The following is a 23,785-nucleotide window of genomic DNA, read 5'->3' as shown; positions in this document are numbered from 1 at the left end:
TTTCACTTTTTTTAACATTACTAAAACAACATTAGAAAATTAGAAAGCCTATCTCAGAAAGCAATTAAAACCCAAGAAGTTGCACCTCTCCATTCACATCAATAACAAACTTTGACAGATGGCCAATGCAGGAGCCAAACACCACCTTTCCACAGCATGGCCCACTGTGTTGCTAAGCAGTGACAACACACTTTCTTCCTCTCGCCATCCGCCCAGTTGTACCGGGATTATCTTGTAGGGGAAACACAATGAAATACGATTTCCTCACTTCACTGACCCAGCACTGTTTGGAAAGGCATCCTGCAGCACAGCATGGGGAAAGACCCCAAACTAACAGAGGAGAATGGAAAACCTGAACCACCCCAAATTGAAAACATGATTTCTGTGTTCCCATACCCTCACCACCAGGATGAGAGAAAGCTTCAGCAAACCTGCACAAAACAATCTGTAAAATACACAAGCGTGCATTTGACAGAATTTGCAACTTAATACTCAGTGCCAGGTATTGTTTTTTACAACAATAAAATTCAACTTCCCAGATAGTCTGCATCAGGTTATATATTTTGAAAAGCTGTAAGCATATGTTGTTGAAGGAAACTGTCAACTGAGCATCAAATATCTCAATGGAGTAATGTATATATTAAAATTATGTTGAATATAAACTGTTAAAAAATCCCACCTTAATGACTTGATACACTATTTATTTATACATTTTACACTACTTATACATCTTTCTCAGCTACCACAAATCTTCACTGGTACATGCAAATACTCATGTAGCTTAACAAACCTATGCTCGTGAGTCTTTCAATTTACACAGACAAAGTCAAATATTTACTTTTATATAGTTAATCATGCTTTTTAAAGCATAAATACCTGATGCACTTCACAAAATTAGAAATTATTTATTTAACTGGAAATGAAAATTTTGAGCAAAGGTTAAGCTTACATCACTCTTTTAAACAATGGTGATGTGGCTTCTACGCAGTAACTTATGGGGGTTTCCAAAAAACAGTATTTTTATACTTCAAAATAGATAACACTTGACAAATTTGCATCTCAATTTACATGATCAGTGATGGGAAAATACCAATTTTCTTCTGACTCTGTAGGTAAATCTTACCACTACTTTTGGTGCCAAAAATCTCTTCTTCCATTTCCCTAATAGAAAGAATACCTAAAACATAATGGTAGCCTTTATTTGATTTTTTTTACTTGAACTTCCTGTTTCCTCTTACATTTGTATGAGGTTTTGCAATTATGTACTGTTGTCAGAAACTGCGCAGATGTTTACCTGCATCAGATTATCTTTAACGCATTAACTGATCTATAGGTAGAAAGGTGAGTAATAAGCTTGATAATGGAATATAAAAAAATCTGCATGACAACACTAAAAGGCAAGTATTTTTCCTCTTTAAAGAAAACAATGCATCTCTTTGTGCATTACTACATAATATCACTACAGAAAGCTCAATATTTAACTCTAAAAACACAACTGTGTTTTAGAGAACTGAGTAACATCAATCTTGGCTGAGAAATGCATGACAAGTTTATTAACTGCAGCTATCCTAGTAAACATTGTTGGAACCCTAAGTACATGCAAAGAAGTGTGGGTGCAGTATAGCATGCACAGTACAAGAAAGTACTAAGAAAACAAAAAGTTACCTGAAATACTTTGTTACATTTAACTTAAAAAATATGCAAGTACCCTAGCACTTCTATTTACAAAAAAAAAACCCAAACAAACAAACAAGCAAACAAACCCCAAACATAATATTTATCACCCAATTGTGTTTAACAAAGAGAAAGTTTTTGTTCCATTAGACTGCAAACAAGCAAACCACACGGAGATGTTGAATTGCAAACAGAATATGATCACCTACAAATTAACCCAAAAAAACCATCAGCTCCAAAGTTTCTTCAACTTTTGCCAATGCCATCAATCAGGCTGAGAGAGACTTGCAGCACAAGACAGAAAATTTAATTCTTCAAACATTTTAACATCTGCATGGCATAATTCAACTTCTCTAATCCTGAATACACAGTTTGAATGAATCAGAAAGAACACGCTCTTCCGCTGCTGCTTTTGTTTTTAACCAGAATATGCCAGATTGCTCACATTTAATTATTTACTACATTCTTCTTGAAAATAGTGGGAGAAAAGGTATAAACCATGCTTGTGTAGGACAACTGTTTGCCAAAGTCTTCACCAGGCTACTTTGACAATTCCCAATTGACCATCAGTCTGAACATCCCTCATAATCAGAAGCAACACATCCACAGTTGACGTGCAAATATTTGACAAATGCAGTACATTGGCATGACTACTTAGGAATCTAATACTGTCCCCATCTCTTCATGAGTGAATCCTTATTTTCAGTGCACACTCTAAACCACTGCCAGCAGAAGCAAGCCAGGAGCTGACCACTGTCGCTAGCAGAGAGAAGAAGTCCAGGTTCTCAGTGTGGCATAAAGAGGTATTTTATTAATTAATTCCAACTTCTATAGACTTTTAAAGGTCACCCAGATTGGTCAGTTTGAAACCTCCTCTGTGGCCCATTGGCCAGGCCTGAACTGTCCACATCTTGAGAAACTGTTTTAATAACATCCAAACTTTATCCTTGTTTATAAAACACAAGAAGAAGAGAGAAAGAATTCTCACGGGAAAGGTCTGTGCTAGCCACAGACCACTTCTTACCATGTCTAATGACAGAGCACACAAAATTTGTCATATATGCTACTCTATTTCCAGATTTGCTCTACAAATGAAACAAAATTTGGACAGAATTTTGCTCTAATGACAGAGCACACAAAACTTGTCATATATGCTACTCTATTTCCAGATTTGCTCTACAAATGAAACAAAATTTGGACAGAAGGTGATAGGTGTGCAGCAGTCAAGAGAAATTAATCAGTGTTAGCCCATGACAAGTAGCCCTATAGAAAAAGCCCTTCATCCACAAAAGCAGTGTAGCTGCAAGTCCCTGACATGCACATTTCCAACACTCTGCTTTGTCATATCTCTGTCTTGATTTCAGGTTTGCAAAGCCAATGCAAGAACAAACACCAAGCTTATAAGCAAGACCTTGCAATGGAGCAGTAAATCTACAGAACAGAACACTCAGCATCATAACTGCAACAGCAATCAGAAAGAATGTGTGAAAACTCAGCAGCATTGTAGACACATCTGCAAGGAACAAGATTGTAAAGCAAAATTATGATGAAAAACACTTGTTTGTAAAATATTCACCATGGTGATTTTCATTTCTCACCTTCTTTGTAAACAACACAGAAATTATCCAAATAACTGTCTCTCTGTAACGAAGACCATGAGAACTATTGTTTTATGCTTCTGAGTTGTCAAAGCCTACATTGAACTTCAACAATAGCCTTACCTGAACCCCTGGATCATCTTCATCTTCAGGATGAGGTGATGGTGGTGGAGTTTTATCCAAATCTGAGTTTTCAGAACCTTCCTTTCCCTTGTTAACCTTTTTCTTCGCAGCACTGGTTTCTGAATCTTGCTTCTTGTTACTAAAACAGAGTTATATTTTTAATCAGTATTTGTAGAATAATATAAGCAAGAGGTGCTTAACAAAACAGTTGAACAGTGAGATTTTTAAGTGATTTCGTTATTTTCAGCTGCCTTTCTTAAATATTTCAACGAAACTGCAAAATCAATGATGCATGGGCCATCACTACACATTCCTTAACAACAGACACCTCGCTTCTTTCCTTCAAGACCTTAGACAGCGACACTCGATTTGTACTCAACAAGAAACTAAAAATGAGATGGGAAAGGAAGAGCTGCTCTCTTCAGAATCTGCACTTTCTGAAAGTGCTGTTTGGACAACCTGACACATGAGAAGAGAAACTGGATTATGCATGTGCTTGTCTTATATTAACTGTGCAGACCAGAACCAGGTAAGCAGAACCAGAGTAAGCGTTACCAAAACAAAGGACTGAATTCATCTTTTTCTACAATCCCTGCTATTTCCAAGCAGGAAATGCAGTTTATTGTCAGTGCTGAGGGCACCCATACAGCCTCAATGCGTGCAACTGCAGCTTGTACAGGGGGGAAAAGACACCCAGGTAGCATCTCAGCATCTACACAATGCTAGAAAGCTATATCCACTGACAGTACGGAACTGCTTTGGTGATTGTTCCTCCCCTTCCTCCCCCATGAAAATGTTCATCACCTGGGACTGCATTTCTCCAGCTGCATTCAAAGGTTTGAAAATGGGTGATGTACGTATCAAAATGCAGCTTTAAATACACCATCACCAAATCACACACTGAAATGATCTGCAGCATGGTAGAGGTGAAAATTTAAATGACAACGAAAATCGGTGGTAAAAGTTAGTATTTTTAAGCACATGTAGCATTTAAGTCTGAGGTGGATTTTTCCTAATGTTTTGTGGTCAGCCCCCTGCAACCCATTGCCAGTGTGAGGGGCTTGCTAAGGGAAGATGCTGAGACAGCTGACAGCAGAGCAGAGCTGTGTGCTGGTACCTGACACACGGCAAGCACAAGTCACCAAGTGCTATATCAGTTGCTTTTATATGGCTTCTGCATCCTCATCACTTTAATTTCTTACCTGGGGAGCTGCCTGGGTTTTTTTTTTATTATTCATGATCCTCACATCTCTAATTTCTCATTTAAACATCAGCTTTAAGTTTGTTCATTGTGATCCACACATTAGCCCACCAAGAGTGTATTTCGGAGTTGTAATTTAAAATTTCCCAATACAGTCACATTTCTCTTCAGGACTGCAACAATTTGGCTACAGTGTTATTTTCTCCTTGCAGCCTATGCTTAAACTAACACTGATTTCCAAGAAAAAAAAAACAAAAAAACCCCCACACATAAAAAGATTGTGCATTTTGAACACAGATTTGTATTACTGCAAAATTGTCTCTACTCAGCCCCAGTGAGGCCATATCTGGAGTACTGTGTCCAGTTCTGGACTCCTCAGTAAAACAAAGAAAAGAAGCTAGTGGAAAGGATACAGAGGAGGGGCACCATGATGATTAGGGATCTGGAGCATCTCTCTCTTACGAGGAGAGACTGCAGGAGCTGGGCCTATTTAAAGAGAAGACCAAGACTAGATGATCTACAGAAGTCACTTCCAACCCTAACAATTCTGTGATTCATTAATGCATATAAATATCTCAGTATTAGGTGTCAAGAGGATGATGCCAGACTCATGTCCAGAAACAAAAAGAAGCTCCACCTCAGCATGAGGAATAACTTCCTTACACTGAGGGTGGCAGAGCACTGAACAGGCTGCCCAGTGAGATCATGGAGTCTCCCTCTCTAGAGACCTTCAAAATCCACCTGAACACGTTCCTGTGTCACCTGCTCTAGGTGACCCTGCCTCGGCAGGGGGCTTAGATGAGATGATCTCCAGAGGTCACTTCCAACCCTAACAATCCTGTGATCCTGTGAAATTAACAGGACTCGACACAGCTCAAAAAAACCCCACCTCAAACTGTGACAATTAAAAAAAAGAATAATAATAAAAGGGGGTGGGTGGGGGGAAAGCTTGACACGGCGGAAAGAGCGCGGGCACAGCGGGGGCAGAGTTTGGCACGGCGGGAGGAGCGCGGGCAGAGGGCGAGCCCCGAGAGGCGGCGGGGCCGGGCAACGCGCGTCCCTCCCTCCCTTCCTTTCCCTTCCCTTCCCTCGCTCGGTGCCCGGCGGGCTCCCCTCCCTCCCCGCCGGCGCTTGTTTCCGCTCTGGCTGCCACCAATGGCACAAAAAGCCGCAGCTGAAGCGGGGCCCCCTTCGCCTTTTCATCCGCACGCCGAGAGCGCTGGCGTCGCCCCGGCAACCCGCGGCCACGTGACCAGCACCTGCTCCGCTGGCCGGCGGCCACCGAGCGCTGCCATCTGCTTCCCTCAATCAGCGCCCGCCCGCTCCCGGCACCTGCGCGGCCGCGGCACGGGAACCCCCACCGCACACACACCGGCTTTCATCGAGCCACCGCCAAACCGCTTCCAAAAACACACACGGGAAACTGAAAACCGAACAGCAACAAAACAAAACAAACAAACAAAAAAAGCTCCGCTTTGCGCGTTTCTCCAACTTGTTTAAATGGAAGGTGAAGATCGCCGCCAGGTGAAGCGCGCTGACGGCCCGGCGCCTTTCGCCCCTGACCCCCGTAAATCGGAGCGGGGCGCGCAATTAAAGCTCAGCCGTCGTGCCGTGCCCCCGGTGCACGGCCGCCTGTGAATAACAGGCTTAAACCCGGGAAGAATAGTGTGGGCTAGGCGGGATAAAACACCAGCCTGCTGAAAAGCCGGGCAGCGCTAACGAGGGCCCGCCGACCCACCGACCGCGCTGCGCTCCCGGCCGGCCGGGCGCAGACAAAGACCCCGGCGCTGCGGGCAGGTCCGCCCCGACACGAGTTCCCTTCTGGCCTCTGAGAGACCTTTCCCTCTCCGAGCCATGAGTATTTCATGACCTGTATCTACCCCCGAGCCGTGCGCCTCGGCGTGCATAGGCGCTCTCGGGAACGAAGACGCGGTCGAAGCAATTCGGACACAGTTTCAAATCAATTCCCTTTCCAGGCCAGTTATAAACACACACATGAAAGAGCCACCAGCGTGGGGAGGATAAAGCCCGTGTGCAGCTCCACCGGGAATTTTAAGTTCTAAAATTCAGCAACAGAATTGCTCTCTTTAGATGCACAGCTACAATTTCTTTGAAGGGAGGAAAAAAAAAGGTAAAGTAGAAACAGAAGAATAGCACCACCCCTCTGAACGCGCGGACACACTGCTTCCCAGTGCATCACACACTTAGGAGCTTCACCCGGCCAGTGGGAACATCAGCTTCCTTGGATTGTCAGCAACTCTTCTTCATCTTCCCACTGAGCCACTGTGATTTGTTCCTGATGATTAAATGTACCCACTTTTGACTCAGCCTTTGCACTTTACAGCAGATCACACTCAGGCTATTGAGGAACAGCATAAGCCTGGAACAGAATTGCCTTTCCACATGAAGTACAGGCAGGTACTTACAGACTGTTCTCAGACACTCTGCCATTAGGTCTCCTTGTCAATGCTCAACACTGGGTGCACATGATTAGGAAGGTAAACTGTAACACACACATTTAGATAACTATCTCTCATATTTGTTTTTACACATGCACAAATGCAAAATTTAGCCAAGGGCCACTAATGACAAGACAAGTGTCTGGTCCCAAAACAAGAACTATAAATCTAGGACAAACTGGACCAGTATTTGCCACACACAAAACATTAAAGTATTTCAAAACTGTCAGTTAAACTTGCCCCTCAGTTCAAGCGATATAAATACAGACATTTCAGATTAGATGTTTTACAATCTAGCTGTCAAATACCACTTTCTGGTTTCATCCTCTTAGCGTCAAGGACTACACACCATACTGACCAAAGGGGATCAGCAGGAAGAAAACCTGTAGAAGGTTAAATGAGCAAACAAAATAGAGAAAAAGACTGAAGAGGAAAACAGCAAGTAGGACAGGTGAAAAGAGAGCTTGATTTACAATTTGAGAAACCTATCCAACTTGGATGAAGTGTTTTATGTCATCCCAGCAGCCACCTAGGGAGCTAGATGAAACTCCAGAAACTTACAGGGGCAAACCATCTGACTCAAAAATGACCCAAAAATCATGGCATGCTTTGCAGGATTAGGAGGGGAAGTAATTAGCCCATATGTTTACACTGTGTAACTACTTCACCTGATCTCAGTAACTGATAGATCTGTTTATTAGTATAATTTATGACAACTATCATGACTTGGATGATGTTTTTTTCTCTAATTCTATGATGTAAAATAAGTCAGATGGATTAGTGATTTTTATTTTACCATTTGGGAACATTGTCCTGTAACAGATTCATGATTGGAACCTGGTTTAGACAAACTTTACACAATCACTGTGGAGAATAAAAACAATTGAAAAATAATCCCACCTTCTCAAAATGTCAGAGATGTGAGACTTACACTGTACTACACTACCCAAGGAAAACAATTTTTTTAAAGCTCTTAGTGTAATCAAAACTTTTTTGTAAATCCATTTTTGTATAACACAGAAGTTGGAAAAACAATAGACAACAAGGTTTTTTCCAGCCTGAAAAGTCAGCCAAATTACTAAAAAGCTTTGGTAATAGTGAAGCCTACAAGGCCTGCCCTGCAGCGCAAGCAAAGGCAAATATCAAGCAGCTGGGCTGGTTCAAAAGGGAGATGAGGACAGGTGTGAACAGGAACGGCCTCATGCATGGAAATCTCACACGATTTCCTGTTCTCTCCCAAAGGCAGCCCCTTCCTGCCTTGCTCAGGATGATCTGACCTTGGGAGTGGAAACTACCACCACTGCCTCGGGACCTCTCTTCCTGTCCTCCAGCTCCCCAGGGTGCTGCGTCCTGCTGTCCACACTGCTCCCCCACGCAGCAGCCTCTTCCCACTTCCGTGCTCAGGAGCCATCCCCTTTCCGATACAACAAACAGCCAAACTGTGCGCCAAAAAAACCCTTCTCCACCTCCCTCTAAAAACTGTAATTATGCTCATGTTTAGCACTCCCTTTGTAAGCAGCAACCCACTCGCCCTACACTGTGTCCCAGGCTGCTGCTCAGTGTGTGGGAAGGATGAAGAGCTTTCCCTGCCACAGGGAGGGGAGGAAGCAGATACGAGCAGCCCTGCAAAGCACAGCACACTGCTTTGAGGAGATGGGACGAGGCAAGAGCTCCTGCAAATAGCTGCCATTTGGCCCTTGCAAACAGTTACTGCTCCTGCCACCATAATTGGTGGCCACTCTCTAGGGTTTCATAGGAAGCAGCAGGAGAGATATCAGCTGTGCTGCAGTGTGATCTTCTCAAACAGGTGGTCCTCATCTCCTCCAGGGACGGGCACAGGAGGAACAGACATCTGAGCCATGACTTTGCAATTCGGTAGGATTATTTGCCTTTCCCTGTCCATCTACTTTTGGAAAAATCTGCCTGCATTGCATGTGCCTGAAGCTGGCTCCATAACATTTAGAGCACACATAATACTCAGCACCCACCCAATTTGATGAGAACCCTTCACCTGTGATTCCAGGTTTACCTACATTTTGCCTTCAAACTTGACTAGTTTGGTCCACAAGAGATTTGTTTTGCCAATTTTTTTTTTTTTTTTAGCCACTGCTATATTTGTCTATCTGTATTGGCAAGACTGGACTAATATCCATTAAAAGTATAATAGTACAATATTATTATGTGATCTTTCTTTCACTATGCAGTGTAACATGCTAGCAGCCCATTTGGGTGTTTTCTTTCTGAGATGCCATGACATACAATTCAAACCAGCACGAAGTTAATCAGCTTCTTCCATTCTCTAATCTGACTTGTCCCTCACATGAAGGTGCATTTCAATGAGGCAGGCTGCTCATTTTGTCACAATTTGCACCAAAGACAACAGAGATGTGAAGGATAGCATTTCTGGGGTTTTGTTATTATTTGTTATATAAAAGGATTATACTTTTAGTTGAAATTGGAACTAAAATAGCAGGGTTATGAGTTATATTAAATTACAAAATGGTTAAGATAATTAAACATCAGATTTTTTTAATCTATCTGCATGGTGTAATACAGTCTGTGTCAAACTCAGTAGTTAAGGACTCATCATGCTCTATCCAAAAATATTGCTCTTCAATAAATACCTAAATTTATTTACCTTAATTTTACAAGACTGCAAAATTCTTCTATTGAAGCTGATCATGTTACTCGGGAATGAGGACCGTTAGTTACACACAACATTTTTAGATTTCTAAATCACACTACTCCTTTCAATGCTTAGAAGCAAAATACTGAGCCATATAAGCAGTAGTAGTAAAGACGCGCCAGATACTAACTTTATCAAAATATTTTACTTCTACATAACCATCCATAATCTGTATTAACTTGCATTAATCTCACTCATTTCAGCTACTGTAATATTTCCTTTCCGGAGTTAGTGCTGCTGAAATACTGTGGCTAATATGATTAAACATTTGGACTGTTGATTTATTTAAAAACTTGATTCAGTGATCTGTCACTGGACAGGTTCCCCAGTCTGTGATGTTGCCAAAGTAAGCAAATTTCTTTCACTGATTTAAAATTCTTTGGCAGCATAGCATCCCCACACAGTCTCTGGGTTCTTCAAAGAAGCTTGATACTGAAACTGACAAGACCACAAAATGAGAACAACCTTGTTTTGTGGAGTGCATTTGGTAACAAGAGACACAAGCCCGTTATGGCAAAAATAGGACTTTCTCCACACCCCTGAGTAAGCATAAGGAACATCGGGCGCTCTTACTCTTGCTCCAAACATGTTTCTCTCATAGGTAAAACAACAGGGCTTAGGACTTAGAATACTCTTAGTACTAGAAGCCAGGGACAAGAGTCATTGCATGGGAAAGAAGATAAAGTCTCTCCTACAAACACAACTAAGAAATCAATGTTTTGTTCCTTCAGAGGAAACACTGCTCCTTTAATCTGCATGGCATGTCCCAAGATTTAGAGAAGATGCACATGGAGGTATTGAATGGACAGGACAGACCAGCTCTGATCTCCAGATCATCACCAATGGGTGTTTTTGAGGCAGACTCCTTCTAACCATGGTTTATTAAAAAAGACTTCATTGTAGTCAATTGCACTAATTGAGACGTCCTGCAGTAAAAGTTTTTTTACTTTTTGGTAGCAAAAATCTGGGAAATGGTAGTAGCATTTATTATGTAGCCTGGTCAGCATTTAAAACTGTGACTCTAGGGAACTGGAGCATCTCTCTTTAGAGGAAAAGCTGAGGAAGCTAGGCCTCTTTAGCCTGGAGATGACTGAAATCTTATCAATGCAAACAAGTATCTTAAGGATCGAGTCTGCAGGCCCTGTTGCCCTTGTAAAATCCTTGCTCACCTCTTTACTTTGGCTAACTAGTAAAGCATCCTGGGAATGACTCAGCTAAACTAGAGGTGAAAAACAAGTTACATAATTGTAGAACAATTTTTAGAACCAATAAGTGCTCACATCGTTGGGCTTGTGGTTGGTTACATTTGATGCCTGTTCCTATCATGGTCTATGGTGGTTGGTTAAGCACATTTGTTGTGCCTCACAAGTATGTAAACTCATAACAAACTAACAGTTTAAGAACCTGGATTTTTGCAATAAAGTGTCTTTGCCATATCATCGTGGAAATCGCGTGTTTAATGCCGCAGATCAGTGTCGAGACAATGGGGTCAGACACTGCTCAGAGGTGCCCACTGACAGGACATGAGACAGTGGCTACAAACTGAAACACAGAAAGTTCCACCTGCCTAAGAAGAAAAATGTTACTTTGAGGATGACAGAGCACTGGAACAGGCTACCTGCGGAGGCTGTGGAGTCTCCTTCCCGGGAGATATTAAAAACCCACCTGGATGTGACCCTGTGCAACCCTCCGAAGGTGAACCTGCTTTAGCAGGAGGGTTGAACTACATGATCTCCAGGGGTCCCTTTCTATGAAAAAGGCTATTTTAGCTGATACAGTATTTTGGTTCCAAAAATACATACTGGGTGATATATAACTTAAGAGATTTTCTAAGCTGTGAATTGCTGCTGTGTATGTAAACCCCATCCTTAGGACAATCTGGTACACAGCCAAAGTAAATGCTGCAATAGGGATAGGCTGATCAACTGTAATTTACTGATCAGTTAATATAACCTGTACACAATAACACTTGATTTTACAAGCCAGTGTTTATAAATTCCTCAGGAAACATCATCTCTGCTAGTATAGAACCTTCTCTGTCTTGCTAAAGCAACAAGTAACATCTTACTGCCCATGCCTCATTTAGATATAGAGCTGTATCAAACCTAATCAATAAATAGTCAGTCTTGTAGAATATATGCAAAGCTGATTCATTAACTGCAATTTTTAAACCCTAATACAAATGGATTTTGCAAACTGATTTGGATTAACCAAGTCTGGCTGTGCTTCCATCTGGAAGTTATATTCTATAACTCTAGCCACATCTTAGAAACAGATTCAGATGTTTGGAACAAATTCAGAACAGTTGTAAGAAATTCTAGGTACAAATGAAAAAAAATATTGAGCTTTAATGTCTTTTTGGTCTCAGTTTTCTTTCAAGTAGGCATTTATAACCACAGTATTTAGGGACTTGAGGGACAAGGAAAGAATCTGTGTTATTACCTACGACATATTTACTCATGTGTAACGACAGTTTATTCTTTCTCGTACTACTCTGTAGCGTTTTAAGCTTATCCTGATAAAGGTAGACAACGCTGAATGGAAAGTTAAGAAACCCAGTTAAGAAACAGGGTTGAACCATCTGGTTTATCCACTAAGATTTTCTGCTAGGAAAATTGTCTTAAATGAAACAGCAAAATGAATATAATTTCCTACAGTGAGGACACATCAATATCCATACAAAAATGCCTTTTTAACAGCAGAGCTTAGAGCCCATGAGTTGTGTTAATTTAAAAAGTGTCTGTAAGGATTGTACAGCATACAACAATGTGAAGTACTTAACTTCTTTATTTAGCGAAAAATATCATCAAACCATTTTACTCTAAGCCTTCATCTCTGAATTTGGTCAAACCTACATTAAAGTTGAAGCAATTTAATTTCTCAGCACAAAAACCACACACAAGGACAGATGAGCTTTAGAGGAGAAAGAATTAGCTTTGAAATCTAACACATCCAGAAACTTTTCTGCCTTGAAAGGAAAAACTAACCTTCTGCCTCTTTCCAGCTTGCTTAAAATAACTGTGAAGCCATAAACAGGAAAGTCAAACAAGAGAAATGTGCCCAAGCTTCTCAAAAACATGATATTGTAGATGGTAGAAGGCAAACAACAAAACAAGATTTCCTCTCCACCCACGCCATTTAGCACAGATGCTCTAGAAATCCCACAAACACACTGTTTTTCTCTCATCACATACACAAGTTACCTGACTTACCTAGCCTTTTTGCTGGTCTTGGGTTTTGGCGTGGTATTTTTTGCTTTCTTTTCCTTTGGCTCTTTAGGGGTCTTAGGGACTTTGGGGGTCTTGGGTTCCTTCTTTTCCTTGGGTTCTTTAGGATCCTTCGGTTCTTTTTTTGCCTTGGGCTTTTTCTTTTTCTTCTTGTCTTCTTGGGAGCAATCCACTGAGTTTCTGCTTAGATTCTGGCTGTCAAGTCCCCCAGGAAAGTCTTCCTTACCAAAACCTTTACTGGGACCTTCTGCAGCAATGTGATTGTTTTTCTTTTTCTTTTTCTTTTGCTGTGGCTGCGGCTCAATTGACGGCAGATAATCATCACTTTTCACTAGCTGGGTATTCGGTCCACTAACCTGAGTCATATCCGGCACTGGTTTCTCTAAAAAGGGTTCCGACGGAGAATGCTGAGAGAGATAAACAGAAATAAAATTGTAGATCTGCAGTTTTGATTTCTAAAACTTTGCTCTTTAAGAGCATGAGGTAACAGAGGGAGAAAATATTAAGCACAAGATTAGCCTGTTAACAAGAGTCAGCATATCTAAACCACTAGGCAGTAAAACAGTAAAGAACAAGGCTTTTTGCAGTCAAAACAATAACAAAATGACCAGAAATTCTTGATATCTCAAGGGTAAAATTATTCTAAAGCTTGTATAAAGTGGAAATATAGAAAATATTTAGTCTTCAACACATAGATGCAGAAGGAAAGCAATTGCTGTTTCAGGTATTTCAAAATAGCTGTTAGTAGAATGATTAACTTGTTACAAATTATTCAGCTGCACTGGAATTTTGTCCTTTGGAGGAAGAATTGGTAAAGTTTTTTTCTAGACATTCAGAGGAGAGTAAAAGTATATTCACAGGCTGTATTGACAAAAAATTAATCAAGGCAATTTACGCTGGCTCATCTGTGACAGATATTTTGATCAGCAAGTGAAGGATTAAGCAATGTAATACAATGTTACGTTTTATGTCCAAGATCCACAGCTTCCAGCTTGTACTCGTAACAGATTTGCTCCTGCTCCAGACTGGACAGAGAACTAGGGTAAGTGCTTATGAACCTGCATTAACATCATATTTCAAAATCTCTATAGCATATCAGGTTTACATGAAACTTATAAACTGCAGGAAAACCTATATATAATTACAAAAATGTTAAATGCCTAGACTAAAAAAAATTGCTTGATATATTGTCAACTATTTTCACCTTAATGATTCTGTTCTACACAAAGATCCATGAGTCTGCAGTGAACAGATATATAAGCTCTACCATGACTTTGCAGCATATCAAAGCTCTGACCTGCTTCCCCATGCCTGCTCATGGTTCTAAATGCAGGACGACAGTGCTTTTCTAGAAGAAAAGTAACAGCATAACACCGTACTGATGCCTTTCTTGCACCTATATATACGGTCAGATCATTTTACCCACACTCTTTCTCTCTCTGCTTCTCCTCCTTCTCTGCTCCCTAAAAATTAAGTCAGGATGATTCCAGGTGGATGAGTTTCCCATTAGTCATGATGCAAAATGATAGCCATTTGAAATGTTTGTCCCATTGAATTGGGGAGAAGAAGAGCTTATAACAAATAAGAATTTTACTTCTAGGAAAAGCAGTGCCATTATAACTGTAATGTTCTTTGCATTTCCTTTTCTCCACTTTTTTTTCAAATCACACTTACTTAGAAGTGGTAAGTGTGCAAATGAATGACTAGAAGACCAATCCCTAAGTGTAAGGGGAACTGATGAGCATACACAGATATATCTACTTCAGCCACCTAGATCTAAACAGTAATGCACTTAAGATTTAGGAAACAAAAATCTTGACATTATATGAGAAAGTGAACACATGTGTATTTCCAAATACATTAACATAATTTTCAGAATGTAAACAAACTGAACCAGTGCAAACCTAACTACTTCTGGCATTTCTTCACAGTAACATAAACCCACTGTGCACTAAATATACTCACATACTCAGAAGCCACCCAAGAGCAGAAGGAGCAATGCTGTCAGAAAGTTAAGACAAGATTTTTTTCTACACACTACAGTTCTTCATGGAAGAGACAGGACAAGAGGGAAGGCCTGAGTGACTGACTGATGATCTCGGTCTCCTTGGCTTAACCAAGAACTTCCAGGGTGACTTCTGCATGTTTCTGTCCTCCCTCTGTTTATTAAGATCCTTTTTTGTGCAACAGGGTCTAAGTTGTGGTGGAAACCCAGCTCTTATGCAAACCTGATACACTCATTGCATTAGCACTGCATCAATCAGCCCCACCTCAAGACCATCTCATGTCAGGCATCCTCAAGTATGAATCAACACCTGTTCAAGACATCTGTAGTCACCATTGGCACTTAAATCTCCCTGCTGGAAAGTTCACAAAAACCGGGTATGTTTAGAAAACTATCCCAGAAAGTCAGTAGCAACAATGAGTTCTGCAGTCCGATTATGTATTACATAAAAGAGATATTTTAAAATGTTCTGATTGGTTCTGAATTTGGTTGACTGAATTGAGTGTCTCAGATTTGTTATATGACACAAAACAAAACTATCTTCTCTCTACCTCAGACTGTCATGTGCTTGTACTAACAATTATTTTTAGGTAGGAAAACACAAGAATATTACAGAGATCACCAATAAGTACTCCTTATCCCCAGGTTTTCAGAGCAGTATTTTTAACCTATATTTTTGCAAGATAGTAAATATATTTCTGCATTATCTGTTATTTTGGATCTCATGCATCCTACATTTTGCAGAAACCTCAAGTGCGAGTTCCACCAATTTTTTACTGAGCTGTCCCCTACCATACTCAATCCTGTTTTAAAATACTGCTGACCTGCTATGTATAACATGTAAGAAATCTAGGGTTTTCTTTCCATTATTTGTAGATTTTGTATTGAGCAAGTACCTTGAATTTGGCACTGCATTATTTGTTTGCCATATTAAGAGACTTTCAAAATTACCTAAAAGCTTATGTATAAGGCACAACTTTCTAGAAGAGATCAGGATAAGTATTTAATTTATTTTTCTTCTTCTCAAGCATATGAAACAGCCAAGCCAACAAATACTAAAAACCCCAATAAATCCAGTAATGCCATGTAGATTTTAATTTTACAAAATTTTCAGCACTGCTACTTCATTAATGGTATGACTGTCACTGATATCAATACTATATTTTATACATGCTTCAGTATTCAAAAAAAAAAATACTGTTGCCTTTTTAAGACTTGTGGATTGTTTTCGTTTATTTGAGTCTCAACAACAACTTTCAGCAGAGTCATAAGCAATCTGAAAGTGAAGCTTTCCAAATCTCTACAACAGCAGTGTCAGCCCTTCATGATTTGACATTTGTAGTTTTAGTGTAAGGTCTGGCCAGAAGGTAAGCCCCTGAGATTGGCAGCAATTGCTGCCACACTGTAGTAGCCTGTGAAATTTCAGATTCTTATTTTTCACTAACCTTTTTCACAAGAGTCATTCTCAGGCTCTAAAACAACTGAAGACTATAAATTAGATTGAAACATGATGCCTGAAACAAATGTTAAAAAACCCAAAACTTACTGCCTTTTATTTAAAGTTTCAAGTTATGTGCATTACCAAGCATAAAAATACTATGATTTTGGTTCATATCATTCACAATCGCTGGAACATTGAAGCTACAAAAAGACAACTCTGCCCTAATTAGGTTTTGTAGGTTTTATTTCCTTTTACTTGAAAATACATTACTTTTGCCACATGCCACTCCCCTTGCAGTTTGGTACATTTTGTAATTCACTTGCATGTAATTTTCTAAATTGTAGCACTCTTTCGAAGAAATAGCTGTGAATACTTTTATTTTTCTAGGAAGTCTGTGGCTGTACTTCTGCAATATGCTAAAACCGTTTATCCCTAACCGACAACCCCACATTGCTCCCTAGTGTGAAGCTGTGTAGGAGCAGCACAAATCTACTGAGAAGAGACGGGAAGCAGCTTTAAAGATGCATTTTCTTACCCCAAACCAGTTGTCTGCTCTTTCTTAAGTAGGGAGAAAAGGAAGAACAACAGGCTTTCACTATAAATATTAGATTAAGCCTACCACAGGGAATTATTTCAAATAGTTCTACTTCTTTAAATCTAGAAAGGATTAGCTCTAGTTACAGGGTCACAATTTCTAATCAAAGAACCCCATTTTCCGTTTATAGAATTTAAAAAAAACCCCATATATTACAAGTTTGTACCAAAAGACTGAAAAAAATTATCTGCATACTTCACAGAAATTACTTTTCCTGCTGCTTTTAGTAGTAACAAAGCCATAATTTAGTATGTTAGTACAAAATTTAATCTTCCATGGGAAAGAAACCAGTGGAGATTAAACACATTTAGGTATTCATCCTATTTGATATTGCAGCAGAATTATTTTTGGTATTATTTGAAATAAGGTGAAAAAGGTGCTCAAAAATATTGGTGTGTTTACTAGACCCACATCTCTTTAAATCTTTTAGAGAAAAGCTGTTTTTGTAAACATTTAACAAAGAACAGATGGCCTGTTTTAATCATGCGAAAAAACCTGGAGCTCACATTAATACTCCTACCAGCGACTACTGGGGCTAGTCACCTCCCTAACCAGCAGCGTGGCACAGTCTTCAGTAATTCCATTTCATTTTACAATGGACATTTTCTCATCAGTTCCCACTGCTCGACAGTTAATCAATGCTATTAACATGCAATATCACAATGCAGGACACTCCTAAAGATCGCAGCTTATTAGAGAAAAACAGAGATTCTTCAGGAACTCTGAAGAGTTAAAGTAATTTGTTGCTCAATACGCTCCACAGCATTGTCAGTAAGAGCCAACAACATACAAGGAAATAAAAATTGAAAAGACTATTGGAGAAATATAATAGTCTGTTTCTAGACTGCAAAATTTCTGGAATTCCAACATATTTTTGAGCTTCCAAACATGTATCACCAAGACTTGAAAAATTAAAACCAAGCTGGCTGTGTTTCACAGCTGCTTACACTTTTAGAGCTAAGCTCATTCTCCCCAGCCCAACGCACAGAGAGCTGTCTCAAACCAGGCCTGTTACATGAAGTAGCAAGATGGGCAAGACGTAGGATTAATCCAATGAGGGTGAGTGGCAGGGAGGGAGGTTAAGGAGGAGAGTCTTTCTGCTGCTCCAGCAAGGTTTGAACCACAATCAACTGCACAAAAAGCAGCAGAGTGTCACTTCCCTAGCAGAGCAGCAATTTGAGCCAATATTGAGCTCTAAGAAGTATGAAGCAAACGCAGCAAAGTATGCGCCATGACTCAGCTAACTTACTGAAATTTAAACATCAGCACCAAACAAACAACATTTAAAAACAAAAATTTCCTTTTTATCAGGACTACACTTTCATTTCCCTCGTAGGTATTATTTCCAGACTTCCAGGTCTTTTCCATATTTTAATAAAGATCTACAACAACCACACTTCATTTCAATTTTCTTTAACTTTGGCTTACTAAGTTGTCTAACAGTAAAGCAAGTGCTCAGTCAGTTCCCACTGACTTCAAAATACAAACCTCTTTGGTATGATCTCCATACAATGGATAATTTCACTTTAGGTAAATCATTACAGAATGTTCACAATTGCAACCCTGTTCAATTATCACTTTCACTTCGGAGAAGTTAAAACAGCAACCTGTGCAAATTCTTTTCAAACAGAAGACAGACTATAGCATGCTTCCAGCAGCAGCTCTACCTATTACCACAGGTAGATCACTCATTTCAAATTTGTATCCTTACTGATGGCACAGAAAAAAGCCATCACATAACCAAATTGCTCCATAATTCTTCTTTTCAAAGGTTAATGACAGGATTCATTCTCCCTCTGGATTATTTAGAATGAACTACTCATCTTGACTAATGTGCAAAGTTTCTGCGTCATGTCTTTATACATTGTTTTGTCCCTGCAATTCTCAGCTTGTCTCATGAATACTTTCAGCATTAGGCCTCTCTTAGTGTCCCCTCAATGTGAAGCATGCTTCATCCTTTCTGAATCTCCATAATTCATTTCCTAACATTGTCCTCATGCAGAGCTCCCATATCAGTAAAAAGTCCAGATGAAACAGGAATCAACACCACCTCCAAAACTCCAGCCATGTGCCAGTACCTACATTTAGCAAAAGCTGTACAGTATTTTTTCCTATAGTAGGTGAAGTCCAGAAACATCTCAAGATGAGGTTCACACCTGTATTTGTTTAAAAAATATGTATTACCAATCAGCTTCTTCTCCTTTATTGTGAATGATGATCCCTTCCCTTTTCTATGAAACTACTGCCTTGAAGATGTGTATGTTTCTTTTACTGTACTATACGAAAACACTTAGCACTAAACTTAAAATACTTTGGGGAACATGATGCTGTTTAGAAACAACTGATATCTCAGTAATACAGAAACCCTCCTAAGAAAATTGTAGTTTCAAAGTGACAACTGGGACTAATAAACCAACAGTGATCTCTGCAATAAAGGGAAAGACATCACACCAGATGAGAACTGAAGTTTATTTTGCAAATAGGCTTGACAGGAATCTAAATTTCTTGACATACCTCTACAGAACACAGTTGAATATGTATAGAAAACGGAAGTTCTATTAATACCTTCCTAGCAAGACAAAACTACCATTCATGAAAAAAGTTAATGTTTTAGCAAAGTGCTGCTGCAATGCCATTTTGTTTCTTAAGCAAGTCTTAGAGGAAAACATAATAACCTAAGACTATTCTAAGTCATCCTGCTCTGTTACTACTACTGGAAACCTGTTAAAACCAGTACAATTACTAACAAGTTATAACTTGCTGATCCAAAGTTTTTTTAAAAACTCTGAATCAAAAAATCTAGAATTCTGATGCCAAGATCATCCTAACAGTGGCGTGGAAGTGACTAAAACCAGCTCTCAGCCACCACTGTAAAACTACTATCATTGCTGACTTGGTGGAGCTGAAAATACCACCCAGTTAAAGTATTTGGAGGAATAAAAACATGCTATGAAAAATACAGAGTTTCTTAATTGAGTCTCAGCATAGCTATAGTATTAGAATTATTTTCTGATCATGTACTCTGTGGAATAACACAGATTACAAAAGATGAATGATACTAATGTGGCCATCCAAAAAGCAAACATCCCATGATATTTTACAGTAATCATATGTAGTGTTTTGTGCTCATAGAAAAAGTGAGACACATTACTAAGCCTATGGAATATCAGCCAGAGCAATGAGTGCCATCAATTCATTCAAGAAACAACTAACTTGTCCCATAACAGAGTTCCTATGTTGCTGTCCATCGATCAGAACCGACATCAGCGTTGATCAGGCAATCTCAGGCAACTGCCACACCTACAGTAATGAAGCATGCATGCTCCAAGTTGGCTCTTCATGTGAAACATTGCAATAGCTACCATACAGATTGTGTGTAACTGGTGATGTGATGGTCAACAAGACAAATACTTGTTTACACTTTGTTTGCTAGAGATTGCAGTATACACGGATTTAGCAGTATACTGCTGCTCCTAATGAAAGCAGGGCAGGTCCTAAATATTACACAACAGCAGCCAGACTCTAATCTCTGTCATCACCATGTAAACTGGTTGAGGACTCATGATTTTGGCAAGTTTTTACTAGCTCTAGCTGCAGAGACACATAGAAAGGGTGGGACAATTAGGTGCTGAATTCTACTGGTAAAGGCTTATTGCTCATGCTGACAGCTTGTCCACCTCAAGCCTGCCCTCCCTGCATGGCCACAGTAAAAGGAAACTTCACTTTGTGTGTGCTCTGCTATCAAGCAGATGTGCCAGAACATGCCAACAGGTTTTACCACGGAAGTTTTGCAGAGTTTATGCCGTGCAGTCTATACCACAACTGAGAAAATGACCAGCAGGCCAGCAAGAGTCCTACTGTCGATTGGCCTCTAAGCATCTTTTTCTTAACACTTTACTTCTGAAGGGCATGCACAAGTATTATAAGGAGTGGCTGAGGGAACTGGGGTTTTTAGTCTGCAGAAAAGAAGGCCCAGGGGAGACCTTATCACTCTCTACAACTACCTGAAAGGAAGGTGCATGTCAGTATCTTCTCCCAGGTAACATATTGCAGTGAGGTGCGTCAGTCTCTTCTCCCAGGTAACATATTACAAAATGAAAAGAAACGGCCTCAAGTTGTGCCAGGCAAAGTTTGGATTGGATATTAGAAATTTGTTTTTCACAGAAACAGTTTGTCAAACATTGGAACAGACTGCCCAGGAAGTGGCAGTCACCATCCCTGAAAGCATTCAAAAATACGTGGATACGACCCTTGAGGACAAGGTTTAATGGTGAACACAGTAGTGCTGGGTTGACAATCAGACTTGATGATCTTAAAGGTCTTTTCCAGCCTTAAAGTTTCCTTGATTCTGCCATGTAACATCTGTATTTTAAAATGTGTGTATTTTCTTTGTGAAGTTATTCCCAGGCACAGCTATCCAGATACCTAGTGCTTACTAGAGAATTCCTTGGATTAGAGAATATCCAGGAGATTTAGCAACAGTCTTTTCCAACCCCTCTAAGACAAGGCAATGGCTGCTCATCTCCATGCAAGACAGGGATACAGTAAAGTAAGAACATGTCAGGATGAAAGAGTCTCCAGAGAATCTAGTACAATACTTCAACTTCTCCAGTAAAGAAGGAATACAGGGGACGAAACATCTGCACATACTCAACCAAAACAGTTGACTTGCTATTATTAAATAAATCAGCATTATAAAAGACTAACCTAACATTTTAGCCTATATACAGGCTGAGTTGTTGCTCTTGGGCTTGCCTCCATGTTCCCCACAGCCCTTATGCTTCACCGTGAAAGCAAAGCAGTTCCTCCAAAACAGTCAACAGGGTAACCTGTTCCTACATCACATTGTATTGCCATCACCTTAGTATTTGATGCTCTGGTACCAACTATGATTTCCACTAAACACCCTGATTTCCCCACCCAGAAAAAGAAAATGCAACAAAACAGTCCTGGCTGACTTGGTACCTTAAGAATTTAGAGCCTGCCCACAGTAATAGAACTGATAAACGTCCCCTAAAACATTGGTTTTTTTCTACGGAAGACTTAAGTCGCTCAGAGAACTGTTTTCAGAGGGACCTTAAATAGATCATATCTACTCCTATCGATATATCTTTCTGTTACCAAATTTAAATCACAGTGACATGCAGCAAACAGCACCAGGTTTATGACTACAGAAAAAATCAAAGGCCAGCATACGTGGTACAAACACTGGTTCTTCTGACCACAGGCAACTGAAAAAGTTCCATCTGTGCTTTCACTGCTGCAAGTTATAGTAGCAGTAATAGCATTACACACTACAACAGCAAGAGCATTTCTATTCTGGTATTTTTCCCCCACCCCTTCTAACCCCCAAGAGTTAACAGAAAAACTTACTTAACAGGCTATAAATGTAAAAAATATAAGGTGAAGAGTAATAAAGTACTATATTGTATGTTTAATTGAGAGATACATACAATTAAAGAACTAAAAATACACGGTATATGTGTTAATTCACAAGCAATACTTCTTTTCTGATTTGCCAAACCTCTAATAAAGTATTCTCTATCTGAATTCAGAAAAAGTACACCTTATCTTCTTGTAATTTATAATAAAAAAGTTTACTTTAGTCTAAGGAAGAGAGAACAACTATAGAGAGAAGAGCAGCATGTTTGGGATAGGTTTTTTCATTAGATTAAGCTGAAGACTTGCAGGCCAGGAAACATTTTTCTCCTGCCTGCTCTTACAGTACTTAAGGATCATGTAAATACAAATTACAGAAATTTGCACCTGTCTGATGAACATCCTGTGAGCTCCAGTCCATTACTTGTAAGGACAATACTAATGCTTTTTAACAATGAATCACAGAATCATAGCATATCCTGGGTTGGAAGGGACCCACAAAATCCAACTCCTGGCCCTGCACAGGACACCCCAAGAGTCACACCATGTCCCTGAAAACATCCAAACACTTTTCTGTCAGGCTTGGGGCTATGAGCACTTCTCTGGGGAGCTTATTTCATTGCCCAACCAGCTCTGGAAAAAACCATTTTCCTAATATCCAAACTAAAACTCCCCTGACACAGCTTCATGCCATTCCCTGAGGTCCTCTCATTGGCCACCAGGGAGAAGAGGATTAGTGCCCCTCCCTCCACTTCCCTTCATAAGAAAGTTACAGACTGTAACAGACTGTAAGGAAATCCACTAGGAGCAGATGGGCACCATGTGGCTACAACTGCATATTGCCCCAATCTAATTACCTGGCACCACTTCATGCCTCTGTATTTTTTTACAGCATGCCTGTGCCAGAAAGTCCTCAAATTCAGCCTTCACATCCACAACTATGTGCTCTGCTTACTTATGCACACCACAGTGGCCTTTCTTCTGGGCTTGGTTGTCTTCCAGCCTTGGGAAGCTTTAGAAAGACACCAGTCATAGCAAGTCCTTTAAGCATTCTTGAGGTAATTCATGCTCTGTTTTGCCATGTCACCTGCCCCAGGGCAACCTCTCACCCCTCTGCTGAGGGCACTCTAATGCAAGGGTCTTCAACAGGACTAGCCCACCTCTGAGAAAGCCATCTTTCAGGGGACAACCTGGGGATCCCAGCTGCCCAACAAGCCCTTGCTTGTAGAAGTGATTGAGAGCAGCAACTGAAGAGCACGACTTCGAACATTCATAAAACAGTAAGATATAGAAAGCACCAGCAAAATGCTTTCAAATGTATTTTTAGGCCATGACATTTATTAGCGTATGGTGCTTGTTCCAATACAGTAGGAATAGATATAACTTTTCTATCACTT

General features: G+C 40.0%; 1 protein-coding gene across 6 annotated transcripts in view; it reads right to left on the bottom strand.

The window, feature by feature from the left end:
* The window catches only part of CHD7 (chromodomain helicase DNA binding protein 7), a 131,407-nt gene that overhangs the window by 44,120 nt on the left and 63,502 nt on the right, over positions 1-23,785 (bottom strand). For all 6 annotated transcript variants that reach the window (XM_085052904.1, XM_085052903.1, XM_085052902.1 and 3 more), the window contains 2 exons: positions 12,954-13,375; positions 3,396-3,534 (listed from right to left, as the gene is read on the bottom strand). In XM_085052904.1, the coding sequence (XP_084909030.1) occupies positions 3,396-3,534; positions 12,954-13,375 (561 nt within the window). The remainder of the gene's footprint in view (positions 1-3,395; positions 3,535-12,953; positions 13,376-23,785) is intronic.

Source organism: Lichenostomus cassidix, chromosome 2, assembly GCF_008360975.1.
Source record: "Lichenostomus cassidix isolate B80296 chromosome 2, HeHo_3.0, whole genome shotgun sequence".
Lineage (NCBI taxonomy): Eukaryota > Metazoa > Chordata > Aves > Passeriformes > Meliphagidae > Lichenostomus > Lichenostomus cassidix.
This window is presented reverse-complemented; position numbering and strand designations above follow the sequence as displayed.